The sequence below is a fragment of the Manacus vitellinus genome, unplaced genomic scaffold (assembly GCF_001715985.3).
Source record: "Manacus vitellinus isolate BGI_N305 unplaced genomic scaffold, ASM171598v3 scaffold_48_pilon, whole genome shotgun sequence".
NCBI lineage: Eukaryota > Metazoa > Chordata > Aves > Passeriformes > Pipridae > Manacus > Manacus vitellinus.
Window position 1 is genome coordinate 1544777 of NW_021940593.1, and position 19128 is coordinate 1563904.

Below are 19128 nucleotides of genomic sequence, written 5' to 3' on the forward strand. Positions count from 1 at the left end.
ATTCAGAGTTTCATTGTAACAAATGATGTATTACTCTTAAATGTTTCTTTTTTTCTTCTATTTGTTAAGAAAATAGGTTAGAAACTATAATTTTAAAACCCAGTATGAGAAGCAAGGAGGGATAACAGGTAATGTGCTATTGTAGCCTGTTCCTTTATGGGGAAAAAACTTCAAGCACAACTGAGAGGTCTGTTTTTGTCAATAAACTGCCACCATCAAATCTGTGTGATATTTCAGTGATTTCTTTAATCTGCCACTGAAAATTTTAGGCAAAGTCTGTTACCATCAGTCATAACACCAATTCTTCTGAAAACCTATCAACATTATTGGAGTTCAGAGACTGAGATTTGCTAAGCCCAAGAATTTACAATCAAAACCACAAATATTTGCAAATGTGTTCAGAAACATTCATTGCTTTTGTTGGTCTGGGCCTACATGAGTTACAGCACATGAGGATCATGGTCTGTAATCCCATCTACAGGAGATCTTTTACCAGTTTTGGCAGGACAATGGAAAATGACACTGGTAAGAGCCAGAGCAGCCACAAGAAAAGGGAGAAGCTCCATACAAAAGCTTAGGATGAGATCAGGAGTAGAGAAAGAGCTGCCCTTCTCCAAGTATTCACTTAAATAATGGAAGCAGAAACACAGAATTTGTGAAAGCATATTGGTTATGTCACTTTATTTCATAATAAGCAGATGAGGTTTCTAAATTGTTCAGTGATATAAATTACAGAGGAAAGGACTTCAGCTCGTGTGGTACTGGTTCAAATGCAGTCAAGGCAGCAGTGATCACTGCCAGCTCATAATCACTGATTAGTAAACTCAGCTCATGGCTTCTACCCACTTACCAAGGACCCACCTGCCTCCAGCACTAGCAACACACTTGGAACTAACTCTTCCCCTTCCATTTCAGCCAAATGTTGAACATACTGGAGACTTAATTCCAAATTCTTCTGAAGGGAGCGATCCCTCTCAATGAAACAATTCCGAGTGATAGTATTTAGACTCAGACTAAGCAGAGCATCAATTTCTAATGCCCTTAAGCCCATCACTTATGTCATCAATAGTTATTAAAAAAAAAAAACCAACATTTTTCCAAAAACATTGTAGTCTCACAGGTTTACATACCTCAAGCTCATCAAGTGCACTTCCAAGAGTAGCTGTGCGAGACGTAGGTTGTTCCATTTTATTTCCAACTCCTTGGGAAGCATTAGAAATTGCATTGAGAGCATTCTGTATTTCATTGCAAATTGAATCCTTGCTGGCTGTAAGGGATGCAACATCTGAATGTTCCAAACAAGCTGAACATATTGAATGTAGGAAAGAGGAATTTTCCTTCAGGGATGCACGTGCTGCAGCAATCTCATCTCGCTGACTGCTGGATTTCAAATCCTGTCAGCAAAAGAACATGCTGTTTATTTCCAAAAGCACTTCAAAACTGACAAGTAATGTACAAACAATTTCTTTCCTACCTCTACTCTGTTTTAGGAAACATCAAGTTAAATTCATCAAAGATTGTGAAAATGGGCTATAACAGTACTTACAACTGAATCATCTTTATGCCGTGAGAAATGAACCAAGTCTGGGTAAAACAACCACAATTTTTATTGTGGCTTACAACCAGCACCATGAACTGTCTGTGTCTTGCTTGTTTTTAAGCAGTTCTTCTCTGAGAAAAGTGGCCTGGAAATTTGTTGTCTTTCCTCCCAGACAAGTCTTTCTTCATAAGCAATGGAGAAGGACAGAGGTGCAGACAGAGTGAAGCAAGGCATTGTGTAATTGTTGCATTTAAACAAATTTCCTGGGTTTTCTTCCCTGCCCCACCAGCCCAAGCACACTGTAGAAAGGAACAATGGGTCAGGGATAAGAATCCTGCACTCCTGGGAAATGGGAAGCCTGGAAAATGTGGAAATTAAAAATGTGCTTGAGACAAGCCATATCTGAAGTATTACTGCCTGTTTCTCCTTCTTCCTGCTGTGTACACACTTAAAGCATTCGGGGATCCTACCACACTCATCTTATTCCTCCCTTCTCCACCTATATCTTCTTGAAACCCTACTGCCTCCCACCAGCCCAGACAACAAAGGACACACAGCTGGACAGAGCTACCGAGGCAAATTTAACTGGGTCCAGGAATCAAGCTTGGGAGCTGTTATTTGGAAAGCTGAAAGTTATGGACTTCGGGACAACCACACAGTCAACATCAGGATTGTAAGGAGCCTCCTTTTCCATTCTATTTTATTCTAGACATTCTCCCACTCTCCTTCTGCATCTTGTCTCTTTGAGAAACACTAGTAGATATTTGCAAAATGGCTTGGGTGAAGGAGATAATTAAACTCAGGGGGAAAATAAAAAATGAAGGAAAATAGCATAAGAGCCTGTGGCACCAGCTTCAAACAATGAGAAGAAGCACAAGGAAGAATGAACAACACAATGCATACAAAACTTCTCCAAAGGCTACCCTAAAGCAAGCTGAAGTCCAATTATTTTCCTTTGCATTGCATCAGTCTCTATATGCATTATTTACAAAAGCATCACAGTACCCACTTCTCACTGCATAAAGTTTGTAAGTTTATGGCTGAAGAAAAGAGCATTCAATATTAAATGAACCAGTCCTATGTTTTTAAAACCTCATTTACTCCAAGATATGCATTGGACATTGGATTGCATCTTACTTCCCCAGGCTAACTTGGAAATCTCAGGCATACAGTAAAAGCCAAACAAACAAATGAGAGAGAGAGCTGGAGCCTTAAACAGAGTCAGAGAATGGTTTAACCAGATGATATCTGAATCATAAAACAGAGTTTTCTTGAGTGTATTAACACACAACAGATTTTAACATTTTTAATAAACCAATACATCAATGAATCACCAGTCTGCAAGAATGACTTCATTGCCCAGTGTGTTCAAATCCAAATACTACTGCACCTCCAAACACAGTAAAGCATCTGCAACTTTTCCAGAGCACTGGACTTTTTCAGCAAAATGTTATTTATTTTTAAACACAGGCTCTTGCTCTAAGTAGTGAATCTATCCTTCCTACAATTATATTACAACACAGCACACTAATCTCATTTCTCCTGGTGCTGCAAGGAAGCCACAGACCTCGAGATACAATGGGAAATCACCACAATACTTCAGTCTAGCCACCTTCTATTTATTAACCATTTCTTACTCTGCTGCATCATATACAGTCAAACCTGAAAGTCCTTCAAAGTGACTGTTTCCCTCTAAAACAGTACTGTCTAACCAGGATCAGGGGGTTCATAAGAAATCCCAAACTGATAAGCCAGTAGCACAAAGCTAGAGACAGCAGTCAGTAACACAGCACCTGGAAACACAGATGGAAACAGTCAAATAGGTTCAAAAAGTTCATGTTTTTAAGTAAACACAGAATACTTTCTTTCACACAATACTGTGTAGAGATTTAGAGTCGTGGCACTGGTAAGTTCACTTGTGAACAGCCTCACTTTGTTCAATAACATGTTTAAAATTTAAAAAAAAGCTTAGACCCACCACTACTTTGTTGTTCAGCTCTGAGCCTTGGGCAGCCCCAAACAAAGCTGTAGGGCCATGGTTCCTTTCCATCTTGAGGAAGAATTAGTTCCTCAAGACTTTTCACGTGAAAAGGAAGAAACAGATGATAATCTAGATTGATCTTCTCCATAAATGGACCAAAAATACCTAAAATTGAGCGATTTCTCTACCAAACCTTTGCATATGTGGGTTATCAGAGTAATGTAACTAGTTCTTTGAAGAAGGAAGTTAGTCTCTACAAAAATCTGCAGTTCACCCAGCTACTTCACTGAACTTTAGGCTATTTTACTTTTTATTTTCATAGTTTACCACTTTCTTCTTATTCCAACTTCTTTTTAGACTAGTAGACTATGCCCACTGGTCTGACACAAGTTTTTCCATACTAAGTCAGATATGTCATGTAAGACCAGCTGAGATCACAAATAATGCCCTCTCGAACCACTGCTGACCTAAGAGGCCCAGTACAGTACAGTGACACTTCCCAGGTTGCTGCCCCAGCCCTACCAGGACATACTTCTATGTCTTTCTTATACCTGATTGTCCCTGGCAAGAATGGAAAATGAATGGAGAGTCTCAGATTCTCAGCTGTGGATTGTTCCAGCTAAACATGGTAAATGGACAAGAAGACTTCGAATGGAAAATTTGAAAACTACATTCACAGTTAAGCATTGGTTGCACTACTTCAACAAGAAGAAAAAAAAAGGGGGAAAATAAAAACCCTGTTCCTTATCACACATAATATATCTAAGGTTTGACAGCACAAAACACCAGGAAGCCAGCTCTTTTTCCCTGAACAACTCATGGGGTCTGAGCATCACTGTGGGTACAAATCAAAGAGCCCTATTCTGCACCAGCTGCAGTCAACACCAGCTTCACACAGACAGCCTCAAACAAAGTGCACTGCACTTCCCCAGCTTGCTCTCTTCAGAGACAGATGTTATTGAATCAAATTCTGATTCCAGAAAAAACACAGGCATACAAACCCCCACAATTTCATACTACTATAGAACTAGGAGACAAAAGCATCAGTTTTTATCACAGTTTAAACCTGGGCTTTAGCATTCAGCTTTCAGTCAAAACTAACTGCCAAATTGTGTGCAGTTGGTGAATCAAAGACAATAACAGAGCTCAAACTCTTCCAAGTGCATTCATGCGCTGTTTATCTGGGCAAGGCTCCAGTTTACATATTTCATAAGCACTGTGTTGTCCTATTCAGTGGAAGAAAGTATCTCACAGACAAGAAAGTGAAAAAGATCTGGGGCTGACACCGAGTGCCAGGGCTCTCTCAGCTTGGCAGTTTGCCAAGAGAATGGTTTCACATGGGTTTTAGGTCTTACACCCACCCCTCAGGGCCAGCCTCGCCCGGGCGCTGCAGCCACGCTCATCCCTGGGCCCTGCAGCCCCAGTTCCACACACCCTGGCACCCTCAGTCCCTCTCCAAACTGTGCCATGAGGCTGCTGGGCTCCAGCTCAGCCACAGCTGCCCCTGCCTGGCCATGGACCCAGCCCACAGACTGACCTCCTGAGTTCCACCTGGCCCTGTCACCACGGGGCTTCTGAGATACCACAGGGCTGTCTCTCACCTGGATGCACGGACTGACCTCACAGCTTGTCCCCCCAACCTGCCTCATCACTCAAACTTTCCTGAGACATTACTAGATCATAGAATTGTGCTACACTGACTACCCAAGTTCCCCTTACAGGCATTCACAGTGACTTGACTGTGACAGTTTGCCAGTAAATTCAGAACTGCACGGAATCACAGGAATTTGTTTTAACACACCTCTCTGCATTTCTCCCTGACTGAATCAAAATCGTGCCATTACCTCTAGAAATTGTAGAAATGGAAACTCACAGAAAACTCTTCCTAAAGACATCATCTGCTTCTTCACAGAGAATACCTGTGTTCCCAAAGCCAGTTCATTTGCATTTTGTTTGTCTGTTTTAAATACATGGGTTTCCAGAGATTATTCCAGTCCAAACAGGTGGATGAAATAAATTAATACTGTTACACTTCAGAACCATAAAAACGTTTCCTTTCTCATTTCTCTTTTCTGATAGACAGGCAATCCAGAAAGACAATCCCCAAAACAACAGCATTTGCAGGCACCACAGAAGGAAGCCATTTTCAGAACTGTATCTTACAGACTGACCAAGTCTGGAGATGAAAATAGGAGCCTATGCTTACAAAGCATCACCATAGTATAAGCTTGGTTGTGAGGAATTCCAAGCTAACCTTCTACTAAAAAAGTCTTACCAGCTTCTAGATTCATTTTTTTCTGACTTCAGAAGTCAGCAGCAGTTCTTAGTGTCTCATGTAGTATAGTGGTATCATGTATACAGAGTACAGAAATACCATATAAACACACAAAAAATACATATACTCTGTATGGTTAAAACTGTAGGCAGTTCATTTGCATCAGCCATATGCAGGAATACACAAAATGTGAAGTGTTAAAGTGCAAATCCATGCCAATGTTATCATAAGACTAAGCAATACCCTCTGCCTCTGAGATGACTCAGCAGTCTTTGTAAATCCATATCTTTCAGTCAACTTAGAGCAAGCAGGAAATGGATTTACAGGACTGAGGTTCCCAGTAGAACTTTGTATCTATACCTTCACATCTTAAAGTCAGCCAAAGAGTCTGCCCACTGCTACAAGGAAAAAGAAGCAAACATTAAGTATAAATAACTGAGTATTCCTTTTCTCTGCTTTAACTTGGTCAAGAGGAGAGTCAGGATGAGTTCACCAAATTTTCAACAGTGCAAATGGGAAGCCAAATCATAAAATACTTCAGATAAAAGTCTTAACCACGAAACCTTCCCCTGGCAGAGCTTAAGACAGAGCCCTCTTGTCCTACTGCTGGTTCCTCGGAGAAGAGCCCGACCTCCACCTGGCTACACCCTCCTGTCAGGGAGTTTTAGAGAGTGAGGAGGTCTCTCCTGAGCCTCCTCTTCTCCAGGCTGAGCTCCCCCAGCTCCCTCCGCCTCCCCTCATAGGACTTGCGCTCCAGTCCCTTCCCCAGCCTCGTTGCTCTCCTTTGGACCTGCTCCAGGACCTCAATGTCCTTCCTGAACTGAGGGGCCCAGAACTGGACACAGCACTCCAGGTGAGGCCTCACCAGTGCTGAGTACAGGGGAAGAATCACTTCCCTGGCCCTGTTGGCCACCCTGTTCCTGATCCAGGCCAGGATGCCATTGGCCTTCTTGGCCACCTGGGCACACTGCTGGCTCATGTTCAGCCTCCTGTCAATCCAAACTCCCAGGTCTCTTCCTTCCTGGCTGCTCTCCAGCCTGGAGCTGCAGGGGGATGTTGTGGCCAAGGTGCAGGATCCGGCACTCAGCCCTGTGGAACCTCATCCCATTGGAATCAGAACAGATTCTCTCTGAGGAGCCTTCCTGCCTTCCAGCTGATCAACACTCCCCCCCAGCTTGGTGTCATCTGCAAATTTGCTAATAGCACACTCAAACCCCTCATCCACATCATCAATAAAGATATTAAACAGGACTGGGCCCAACACTGATCCCTGGGGGACACCACTAGTGACCAGACACCAACTGGATGCAGCACCGTTCCCCACCACTCTCTGGACCCAGCCATACAGCCAGTTCTTTACCCAGCAGAGAGTACTGAAAACTCTCTTATTTCATGGTCACTGTGCCCAAGACGGCCTCCGACCACCACATCTCCCACCAGCCCCTCTCTCTTTGTGAACAGCAGGTCTAGCAGGGCCCCACCCCTGGTAGGTTATTTACCAGCTGGAGTAGGAAATCATCCTCTATACGCTCCAGGAATGTCCCAGACTGCCTCTTCTCTGCTGTGCGGAGTTCCCAGCAGACATCCGGCAGGTTAAAGTCACCCACGAGAACAAGAGCTGGCGATTTTGAGACATCCTTCAGCTGCTTGTAGAATAATTCATCACCCTCATCATCCTGGTTGGGTGGTCTGTAACAGACTCCCACCAGGATATCAGCTTTGTTGGCCTTCCCCCTGATTCTGGCCCACAGGCACTCAACCTTATTGTTACTGACTTCAACTTCTACAGAGTCAAGAGACTCTCTAACATACAGAGCTACCCCTCCGCCTCTCCTCCCCTGCCTGTCCCTTCTGAAGAGCTTGTAGCCACCCATGGCAGCACTCCAGTCATGTAAGTCATCCCACCACGTTTCCAGGACGGTGACTCCATCACAGCTTTCCTGCTGCACGATGGCTCCCAGCTCCTCTCATTTGTTACCCATGCTGGGTGCATTGGTGGACATTCAGCTGGGCTGCTGATTTCATTTCTAACTCTGGCTTTCCACCCTTAGGCTCATCTCTGGAGAGCCTGGTTTTAATCCCTTCCCCCTTCAAACCTAGTTTAAAGCCCTCCTGATCAGCCCCGACAACTTATGGGCTAGAGTCCTTTTGCCCTTGCTCGATAGGTGAAGCCCATCTGACTCTGGCAGGCTGGGTACCACAGACTTTGCCCCATGGTTGAAAAAACCAAAATTCCACAGGTGGCACCAATTCCTTAGCCACCTATTGATAAGATGGGTCTTCCTAATCCTCTCCTCATTCACCCCTGCTACTGCAGGAACTGAGGCGAACACCACCTGTGCCCCTGTCCCATTAACTAATTGACCCAGCGCCTTGAAGTCCTTTTTAATTACCCTGGCACCTCTGTCATTAATGTCATCACTGCCAGCCTGGACAACCAGCAGTGGATAATAATCAGAGGGCCAGATTAGCTCAGGGAGTCTCCTACTAATATCCCTCACCCAGGCCCCAGGAAGGCAGCAGACCTCCCTGTAGGATGGGTCTGGTCAGCATATAGGGTCTGGATTTTGTTTCAGTGGAAATAATTTCCTTTGGTCCTCATGGGGCCAGGGGCCATTGTGACACTGCAGTGCCTCTGGTGCCCAGGGGCCATTGTGACATCACAGGCTGTGGAAGAGCAAGAATCAGAATGGGAACGATTCCAGGAGTGAAAAAAGATATACAGCAATTGAAAAGACTTTATTATATGGACTTTACAGTTATTAGTGTTTACAAATATGTACATTGTGTGATTCCCCGACAGTTGTAATACCCGGGCTTGCCCAGGTATGCCTCGTGGTGCCTGTTCCCTGCTTCCCTGCTTCTCCCTCTGACTGGCTGAGAAAGCTGCAAAGAGGAGAGCTACCATTCGTCCTTTCCTTCCCCAGTTCCTCCCTCTTTGCCTGAGCCCCTATTCCTATTTGTTCCCTGGTTGTCTGTCTCATGCTCCACCCCATTTTCTGGTGCATTCCACACCCCAGCTTATATAACCCAGCACACCCTCATTAAAGCAGCATTGCACCTCACACCTCACTTGACCCGCTTTGTGCAGTGCCCCACTCCTTCACCCCTCCCTGTGGACCATGGCAAAGGCCTCGCCCTGCCCGTGGGGTATTTAAGGAGCACCCCAGACGGAGCTCCTCCCTCTCCCAGGTCCTCCACACGGCGACACCTACACAGAAAACAAACACTAATCCTCAGCGGTTTGGTTTTTTTAAATAAAAGCTGAATAAAATAAAATACTTTAGTTGTCTAATGTTGCTTGTCTGTGACTGGCCCATTGGGAGAAAGATGGGACCCGGCCCCCACCCTGTGTCCCCACAGGCTGGCTTTGCCCACAGCTGAGAGCATGGAGTGCCTGGTGAGAAAGCTGGTGCCGTGGGCGTCCTTCACAGCAACCACGTCAAATACCCTGGGGTGGCTACCAATAGACTCAAGGAGTCATTTTCAGAATGGACAGAAACATAATGATGTTTGAAGTTCCACCAGAGGCACCACAACGGACAACAAGTAGGATTTAAAAAAAAAAAAACCTCAAACCAAAGAGTTCGAGTTTTAAAGAGAAAAGTCAGCAATAGTTGCATCAGGCTGCAACTATTCCCCAGTATTCTGTGCCTCAGATTTTGGCAAATTCTGGCCCAGTTACAGATAACCGAGCAACTCCTTGCTGTCACTTCCATATCCTTATTTCAGGATTTGGTCCCTGCACTCCAATATCCTGCTGCTAACTTTCAGTCTCCTAGATGAAGTAGTTGATTTGGGAAGGTAGCACAGCAATTTTTCCCTCTAAAAATTAATATATTAGCTCACAAAAGTTTTATCCGAGTACCGGTACAGTCACATTTTTCATCAATGAGTTTGCCTAGAACTAGAGCAGGAACCATTCATCATGGAAAGGGCTCGAAGTTAGGAACTTCCAGAAGGTCTTATATCAAAGAGAAAGAGAAAAGTTAACATAGATGTGAGGGAGAGGAAGGGAGGAAAAAGAGAGGGAGGAAATGCAGCAGAAATACAGATTCATTTAGAGAGAGAAAAACAGGGAACGGGGGAGATACAACACAAAAGAGTGAAAAGGGACAATTAAGATGAAGAAATAATGGATGGGAAGGAGTCCACAATATACCAACCTCACTTAATTCCAGGCACTTGAAAACAGGATAGCCAATGCAGAGGCATTCAAAAGTAGGGCAGCAGCAGCCTAGAGTCCTCTCATGTAATTTAATGAGTAAAGCAGCAATTTTTTTCTTTGTTAACATTTCTACCCAAGGAATACTTTCTCTTTATGCTGCTGTCAAATACAGTTAAAAATGTTCAGAAGTCCAGTGTTTTCATGGCATAATTTTCTTTTCCTATCGAAACCTGCTTGGTTTTCAGTGCTTGGTTTTTAACATGGCTTGGAGATAGATCTCTTTCCAGAGAGCTGAAGAGGTGGTAGGTGTAACCATTTGTTTCAAAGGCCTACTGTATCTGTCGGTCATAGCTTGACCTATGCTGTTTCAAATTCCATTTTACACCTTAAGCAAAATAATCTGCTGGTTTACATCCATCCTTGTGAGAAAAGAGTTCAGAAAATGACACATCTCTCCAGCAGTCAAGATAATTCATAATTTAATGTAAAACTTCATATTAGAGCAACCTATCACGGTTTTCAAAAGACAAGGAATTTGTGCAAATACACTTAAGAAATAAAAGGCAAACAGTGCAGAGCTTGCAGATGAACCAGGCAGTTCAAAAGATGCACCAAAGGAGGACCTAACTTCTTTCACAGGAGTAAAGATGTCTGAAAACTGGCATTTGTGAGAAACAAAAGGTTAAAACTATTTTATAAACATTTGTAGAAAAAAAAATCAAAGTAAAACACATTGAGCAAAACTCAATAACGTAATTATTTCAAAGGTAGGGGAAACATAAAGACCAACATTCATATAGAGTACAATGCACAGACGAGATGTTAAAGCTTTCCAAAAATGTTTTGGCCTGCATTTTTTTCAGTGGAAGTTGACTCATTGAAAAATGCAGCAGAATGGCATTTATCCACAAGTATTTATTTCCACCATTTTATTAAACTCTCATAATACCATATGTGATTATTTTTTACTTGCTTCTTATTTGAGGTTTTAAAATCAGAAGGATCTGTAGCTATTTATTAGATTGAAAACTTGCTTCATTCTCTGCCTTAGTGGTACTCAGCTATGTAGAAATAACCTCAGTAAAACTCTCAGTGCTGGATTATCATGTTATATGTGCTCCACGAGCACTTTCACTGATACACAGTTTCACAGACAACAAGCAAACAGATCTTTCACATTTGGCCTGTTCTGGTTTAGTCTTCTTTTTATACAAGTAATCATGTCAGAACATACTCTGTCTGCCACAAGAGTTCAGGATCTCTTTCTCCCCTAGGTACAAGTTTCTGCTCAGAAATATTCCTACATTTAATATCTCAGTATTACAGATGGAAAATCGTCAACAATAAACAGATACAGGATCCACATCAGGCAGCTTGTTCCAACCCTTATTTTCTCACAGATTACATACTCAATTCATGGCCCTGGCCTCTATTCTTCTGTCAAACTCCAGATAGAGTTTAACACTAGTTACAAATATTTCCTAAATATTTAAAATACTCTAATTTCCTTCTTTCTGATCAGAAAAAATCCCAGACTAAAACAAGCTGAATCAAGTAAATCAATGACAGCCTCACACTCTATTAAGATGCACACAATTCAAACACTGCAGGGAATATTAAGTTTCTGTACCTTGAAGACACGTCCAATTGACATGCAAAAAGAGTGGCACTCAAGCAAATGGTACTGAAGTGCTAATCCATCAAAACAAGCTTATTAGTATTACCAATTTCAGAACTGTTAACAGTAGGTTTTGGTTTTGCTGTTCAGCTTAAACTGTAAAAAGAGCTGGTTTCAAGCATTTATCATGGACAATCCTCTCTTTTGTTTTTTCCCCCCCCTTGTATATCAATTTAAGTTTTTAAATTTTGTTTTCTGCATATGTTGCAAATATTTCCACCAGGACAGCAACTCAGAGCAAGAAGGAAACTGCCATAAGCCCTTGAGCTCTGTACTGAATGTTAATGCATTTATATGTGATAGATTTAATACAGAACTGAGAATAAATGACTTCCAGCAGCTGCACTCTGGACCTATAAATTGCTGTGAGTACTACAGAATCCATACAGAGGAAGAACAACTGTATAATTTACAGTATCAGTATCTGTCAAGAAATGCTGCAAATACAGAACTTGATTTCTTCCTTTTAACATTCCTATTAAAATTAGAAATTACCCTTACTTAGATTCTATTTAGATTAGGAATTTTATTCATCTTCCCTGATGGCACGTCAGTGCAGAACACTATTGAATTCTTACCACTGTTAAACTAAGTTCAAAAAGCATAAACACCAAAAGAGTTTTAAAAAATAACTATGTAACAATATAATGATTAGCACGTTCTATTTCACATAGCACATGCTTTGAGAAGATGAGAAAAGGACAGTACTCTAATGAGATTATTCCTACTACACCACAGGCCTATGCTACACAAATCCACAGGAAGCAGATCTCAGGTGCAAAGGTTTCCACAGCTGGGTTTTTCTCAGGATGCATCCCGACCAACAGGACTGACAGCCACCATGGCACACACTCTATTCTACTTGATGCTTGAGAGAGTTCTGCATCACCTTCACAGCACAGTGTGACCAGCCCAAGAGTATGACCCAATATACTAGAAAAATACGTAGTGTAACACAGTAGCTATAAAAATGGCTATAATACTGTAATCAATATCTAAAAACTGCACAATGTTTTCCATTTTATGGAAAAGTTCGAAAATTTGCATCCCACAGTCACATGTCCACTCAAGAGATATATGTAATTGTTTATTTGTGAACACCAAGAAATGGATTTTTAAGGTATGAACCAGACCTGAATTTTTCACTTTTGAGGAAGTACCTCTAATAAGCCTGTGGCTTCAATTCAGAAAATGAGAAAAACTTCTGATTTTTTTTTTTGGACAACAGATATTTTAACACTTGTATTTATTAAAAAAAAAAAACAACACTCTAATAGAATCTTTATTAACACAAGTAATTTCAAAATCCGTGGAACCAGATGGATTTTGTTTTGCTGAAGGTATTACAAACAGCTTGTTCAATAGTGAGAACAGTATGGAAGAGCATTGCCTAGTATGTCTACTACCTTAAGAGACTGATGAATCAGAACATACAGAGATTCACCTAATTAAACTGCTTGAGAAGTTTTTGAGTTCATAGGTTGGTTTTTTCTCCATAGTATCAAATTCTTGCTTTGAAGCAACTCACTATTTTTCCTATAAATCCCTCAGGAAAATAAGCTTCAATAGAATACATTCATTTCTCTGACCAGTGGTTTTACACAAGTAATAATGAGGTCCTACTAGTAAGGATATGCAAAAGTTCTCATGGTAAAAGGCTAACTATCCATATTCTACAAATCTGACAGATCTGAGAGGAAGAAATATTTTAATACATCTCTCCTCTACTCCCTTTCCACATAGAACTTAACTTCCAGTTAAGTCTGGAGAAACTTAGAAAAAAATAAACCACAAATTGCAGGTGAGATACAAAGTGTGGGGAAAAAAATTGGCTCATTTTGCATTGGCTTGTGTAACATTTTCCATTGTAAAACTCCTGCTTTCAGCTGTTCATGACTTTGACAAACGAATAGCCTGGGCTAGAACTTCTCACCTCAGATATCTGAAGAGGGCTGTTTATTTTTTCTTATTTGATGTTTTGTTTGTTTTCAGGAAAGATAGGTTCAGGCACTTTCAACCTAAAGGCCAAGGAAAGCATTCTTCCCCATGTTAATATAGCCCCAGCAGTATTTTCTGGAGAAAATAAAGTATTTGCATTTCTTTGAAGAACTGACTTAAAATTTGCTTCCCTTACTATCATGTAAAGTTGCAGCAATAAATACCAAGTACAAAACACTATAGCATAATTGTTGGGGCACTTTCTTCAGAGAGAAGAAAACTCAGGGTCCATGGTCCTTGGAGACTGTTCTGGCAAAGGAGCCCCAGCATGGAAATGCCACAGTGCACAAGGTGAAGGAGCAGAAACAGCGTCCCCAGATCTTCCCTATTTGTTTTGTCACACTGAAAATACTTTTTAACTTTAACTCTCTGTTACAAACTCAATGTGAAAAAGCAATTTTCTCTAAATTGGTTTTAAAAACTATTCTTTAAGCAAGTAAGTTATTCCTCCCTACCAATTATAAGATATCACATTGAAGCAATCTTGTGCTATTCTTCCAGTTAGTCACTCAGTGAAAAGCTTGGCTATTTAGCACAGAATAGAAGCAAAACTCTACAGAATTAAAGCAATTACCTGTAATTGCCACATTAGGCTTTGGAGGCCTGATGGTTTGCTGCCTGTAGGCTCTTCTGTTTTTTCTGTCTGTATCCACCAAAGACTCCACACTGATATGGCTTCCTATCACACAGCACATGCTTGTTGATTTTCACCACACAATATATAAATCAATTATTTCCTCCAGTCCTCACATATTCTCCTCATGCTCTTGAGAATAAGAAGGACTGTATGTCAGACTCTGTATCCTAATCACATTAGAGAAGGCAAAAATCAGGGGAAAAATACACGTAGATAAGCAAATAAGGAGGAAGAAAATATGGACGAGAAAAAAGTTAAGAGAGCAGGAACACTAAATGAAGGGAAAAGGTGGGGGACTACCTAAAGGCAACAAGCAGAAGTAACAGCACATAGAGCAGACTAGTTCACATGGCCATCAGGCCTTCGTATTACATGTCTTGTGAGGCCTGAGATCTTCTCAGGGCCTGTGCTGTAAGCACAGCAGTCCCTCCTGAGAAAGGGGGGAAATGGATTCCAACATCCCAAGTGTCACAGAACACAGAAACCTCAGCTGCTCTGTCCCCTGCCCTCCTTTGCTCCAGACTGGGATCAAAGGTTAGCACCCATCACTGAAACTAAGCCCACAGACACAACCTGGTGGTTTAGATTTCATCTCTAAAGGCCTCATTAGTAAATCGAGGCTAAGCAAACCACTCTATGCAACACTACATTTCCTGTGTCCAAATAATTTATCCAGCTGAAACCAACTTGACACATGTAGGATTTAAATACTTATATTTTCAGATTTCATGCAGAAACCTTAGCTTCATGTGCCCAGCAAGTGCTGAACAGTTAAGCATCAGGACCTTGTGCCACTGGGCACTTTTCACAAGCAATCGCTCCTCTGAGATGAATCCCATGTTACTAATGAACCTATAGTTTTCCATTGTCTTTGCAAAATAAATGTGAATAAAATACCATAGCATAAACATCAACAGTCTTCTCTTGTATTTCTGTATCAGTTTTTTTAAGAGTTGACTTAGGCATTTCTTCCACTGACTAGCTAAGTATTGCCCAATTAATTTCAATTTAATTACTTTCATCTCATTACAGTATCAGTCTTTTGTTTGCAGCATGCTTACAAATTCCAAGATTTAAAAGTATCCATAGTGCTTTTCATTTATAATTCTGGATGAGTGGTATAATTTCCTAGGTTGCTGAGACATATCATCTTATAATTTAAGGACTGTGAATTCCATTTATATAGAAATTGCAGTAGAGTTCTTTTGTCTTGGAAAGTTTATTTAACATGAAAATAACCTTTCTGAAATCTTTCCTTTCTTGTGATATATTAATGCAGCATTAAAACTTTTTTCATAAGACAGTACCTCACTGTTAAAATGATAAATCATGCTCAATGACTATCTAATCAATTTACTTTTTAGATTATTATTAGAACATCATTTCTGAAAAGTGAACAGAATTTTTAAAAAGTGTAATTCTTCAGAGACCTGATCTTCAAAACTAAGAAGCATAACTGCCACCTGAAAGGGAACAACTCCTTTGTATTCCATTATGATAGTGAAATTTTGCTCAATATTGCCAACGTTACTCTAGCTTAGGGAAAAAGTTCCAACATTTCTAATAAAAATTTCTTTTGGCATGAATGTGAGGTGCAGTGCATTTTAAAATTGAGTTTCATAGGTGTCCTCCCTACAATGGATTTTAAGTTTGTGACCCATACAGAGCTAATGTTGCAGAACCAGAGTAAGAGAAGAGGTAAAGGATGTCCATTCCTCTGCTGGACCAACTGGCTGTATGGACTGCAGCAACCTTTGGAAGGCTTCCTAAGTGGACATGACATTCTCAGGATGTCAATAATGATAATAATAATAATAATAATTAAAAAAAAAGAAATCTCATTCCTTTTAACCACTATAGAAATGGAAAGAATAGCACGTGGCACAGGAGTCACCTAATGGAGAACAAAGGTCCCAAAGAGAACAGCAGCCACCCGGACCACTGCAAGCCCCCAGACTGGTTGGGGCTCCAAAAGGGCCAGCAGGGCTGGGAGCTCACCCCACAGCTTGGGACACGGAGTGAAGAACGTTCTGCACATGGAGTCCCACAGCACCTCACAGTCAGATTCTTCCAAAGCTAAACAATCCTTCCCTTCAACCATTTTTCACACTAATCAAATATCAGTAAAAAACTACTGCTATCTCATTCTAAGCCCTGTATTTCCTGGGTTTGGGGGTTCTTTCTGTGGCGGGGTTTCTTTGGTGAGTTTGTTTGAGGTTATTCTGTTCTTTCGATTTTGGTTTGGGTTGTTTGGTGTTGTTTTTTTTTTTAGAAACCATCCCCTGAAACCAAGAAATCTGTTTCAAAATTGCCCAAGCCTTCAACATAATTTAAATGTTCTTCATCCCTCGTTCTCTCGACAGAATTGTGACCAAACTGGAAACTGTATTAGGAAACTGTAGCATGGAAAATATTCTTCTGTTAAAGTGGTATTCATACACTAACACCAACAAGAAGAACCAAAAAAACATCCCAAAAAGCTATTTAACAAGCATAAATACCTGCATTCTGTATACTTACTCAACTCACAACACCCACACAGCAGCTGTGGCATGTCTGTTATTAACTATTTTTCCTGCTTTTTAGACACTCTTCTTCTAACTTAGACAAAAATAATTTGTCCTTGTTAAGCAGTCACAGAATGACAACTTCTAAATTTAAAATTAGTCTCATCAATCAGTTCAGCATAGAAAAATGTCCCAAATGTAAAACATTTGAAATTCTTTTGAGCACTCCATTAAACAGCTAGCCCAGAAAACTCAGGTTTATGAAAGTCACTGAAATGTGTTCACCTCTGTTGCTGACTCAGCCTGTTAATGCCACAGTAAGAATAGGGAATCCAACCACATTATAATAATTCCCCTGGAAAAGAATTTTGAAAATTACAGTCTCCTCAGATAATCAAGGAGAAAGCAATTTAAAATCTCTGTAAGGACATGATTTTTTCTATCATACTAAATTCTTTCTATAGCGTTTGGATGTTGCATTCAATGGGTGCTACACTGCATGGAAAATTCCTGATCATTCATGATCATTTACAGTAATTACACAACAACTAGCAAAACCAAAATACACATTTTATCTGACCTGGCTAAACTTGCAGTTCCAGTAAATTGCAAAAATAATAGTATAAATGGATATACATGCCAGAGAAAAAGCAACCAGTATGAGAAAACTACACAGCCAACTAGCAATGTATTACAAGATAAGGGGAACAAATGTTCATTATCTGTACAATTAAAGTGGCTAGGCACCTTTTCCCTCCCTGGTTGCAGCATGGACAGCATTGCTGCAGGAGTGTGGTGCTTTGCAGACTACCTGAATAAAGATACACACCCCCCCAAGTGAAAATTCTGGGTCAAACTGGTTGTGCAGGAGAGGTTAGGATCAGACTTGCTGTCAGCTTGGAGGAACTGCAACACTCCTTACTCCCCTCTGGAAATAGCAGGACAATTATCCTTACTTCCAAATGAGGCTGCTTAACTACTCCAACACAGATGGAAGATTTCCTCCTCCCTCCCCTGAGAGCTTGCACCCGAGAGTACCACAGTGTGCAAAACCTTGCTAACATGACTACTCAGCACTTCAGGGGGACCTGCAGGGACTAATTAGAAGTTTTTGGAAAGCTTTGCAAAGGTGCAGCTTCAAGCAGCCTCATATTCTATCTAAACTATGCCTTTCTGTTGTCCCCTCAATGAAAAATCATATGGAATGGAATTTCACTGGGCTCCAGCCTGCTCCATGTGGGACACAGATGAAGTTAATACAATGCTGGAAAACCAGGGAGAGCTGTGACCTACAACAACTAAACACATTTCTCCAGGAGGAGAGAGTGAAGGAACCTCACAGAACTCTTCTGTGCATCTGCAACCCAGACAGAAATCATGCCTGCCCAGGTCCATGTTTCCCTAAGCTTTCACTTCTCCATGTTTTTTCTTGTTATAAAACAGATTAAGAAAAAAAAAGGATTTCAGAGGATCGATCAGTAAAGTAAATTTTAGCTACTTCTGATGTGCAAAGAAAAATTGCTTCAAAAATATAGTCTTAAAGAGAAAAAAACCTCAAAAGATGAACATTATCACTGTGATGCTCTTTATAAAGGCTCCTTATCAACACACAGACTAATGGACTGGCCTGTTGGTCCCTGCCAAGCTCAGGCTCAGTTCCTACACACAGGGCAGCAATCCAGGAGAAACTGGAGAGGATGACAAAGCTTTTAATCATTGAGCTGGAAACAACACCAGCCACAGCACGACCTTCAAATGAGGAATAATTCATTTCCAAAGAACTGACCCAAACTTTACTGTTAGGTTAAGTAATAATTTATTCTGCAGTTTCTCTCCAGGGAGAAGTACAGAATTTTCCAACTGACTATCCATCTATCCATTAACACTGGGAAAAACTGTTTCAAAGCCATTAAAACTCATTCTTTTTTCTGCAAGGAGCATTTTTTAGAAATAACTATTTTAAGATAACAGAGCAACCTGACTCACCAGACACTTCAAGCTTATTCACTGCTGAGGTCCTTCTCTTACTCAGGTTCTGATCCAGCAGACATAAATCTGCCTGAAAACATGAGTGACATCACCAGCCTCCATGGGATTAGAGACATAAAATTTTTGTTTCATTTAAAATAACTATGATGTGGGCACTGTAGCCTAATAAATGGACAGAGGTGATTGTCAGTAGGACAGAGAACAGTTGTAACATGTCATCTCTAATCATCAGAAAAAAATCAGATTTGAACCTCTGGACTTCAAATGAAGGCCTCATACAGTGGTTTCAAATACTTGGGCCATACAGTTCATCCAATACCATATGTCAAAAATCAAATACTCTAATCAAGTCTTC

General features: G+C 41.0%; 1 protein-coding gene across 1 annotated transcript in view; it reads right to left on the bottom strand.

The window, feature by feature from the left end:
* CTNNA3 (catenin alpha 3) overlaps positions 1-19128 on the bottom strand; it is a 427660-nt gene that overhangs the window by 336744 nt on the left and 71788 nt on the right. The window contains exon 6 of the mRNA XM_018079955.1: positions 1131-1394. Coding sequence (XP_017935444.1) covers positions 1131-1394 — 264 coding nt within the window. The remainder of the gene's footprint in view (positions 1-1130; positions 1395-19128) is intronic.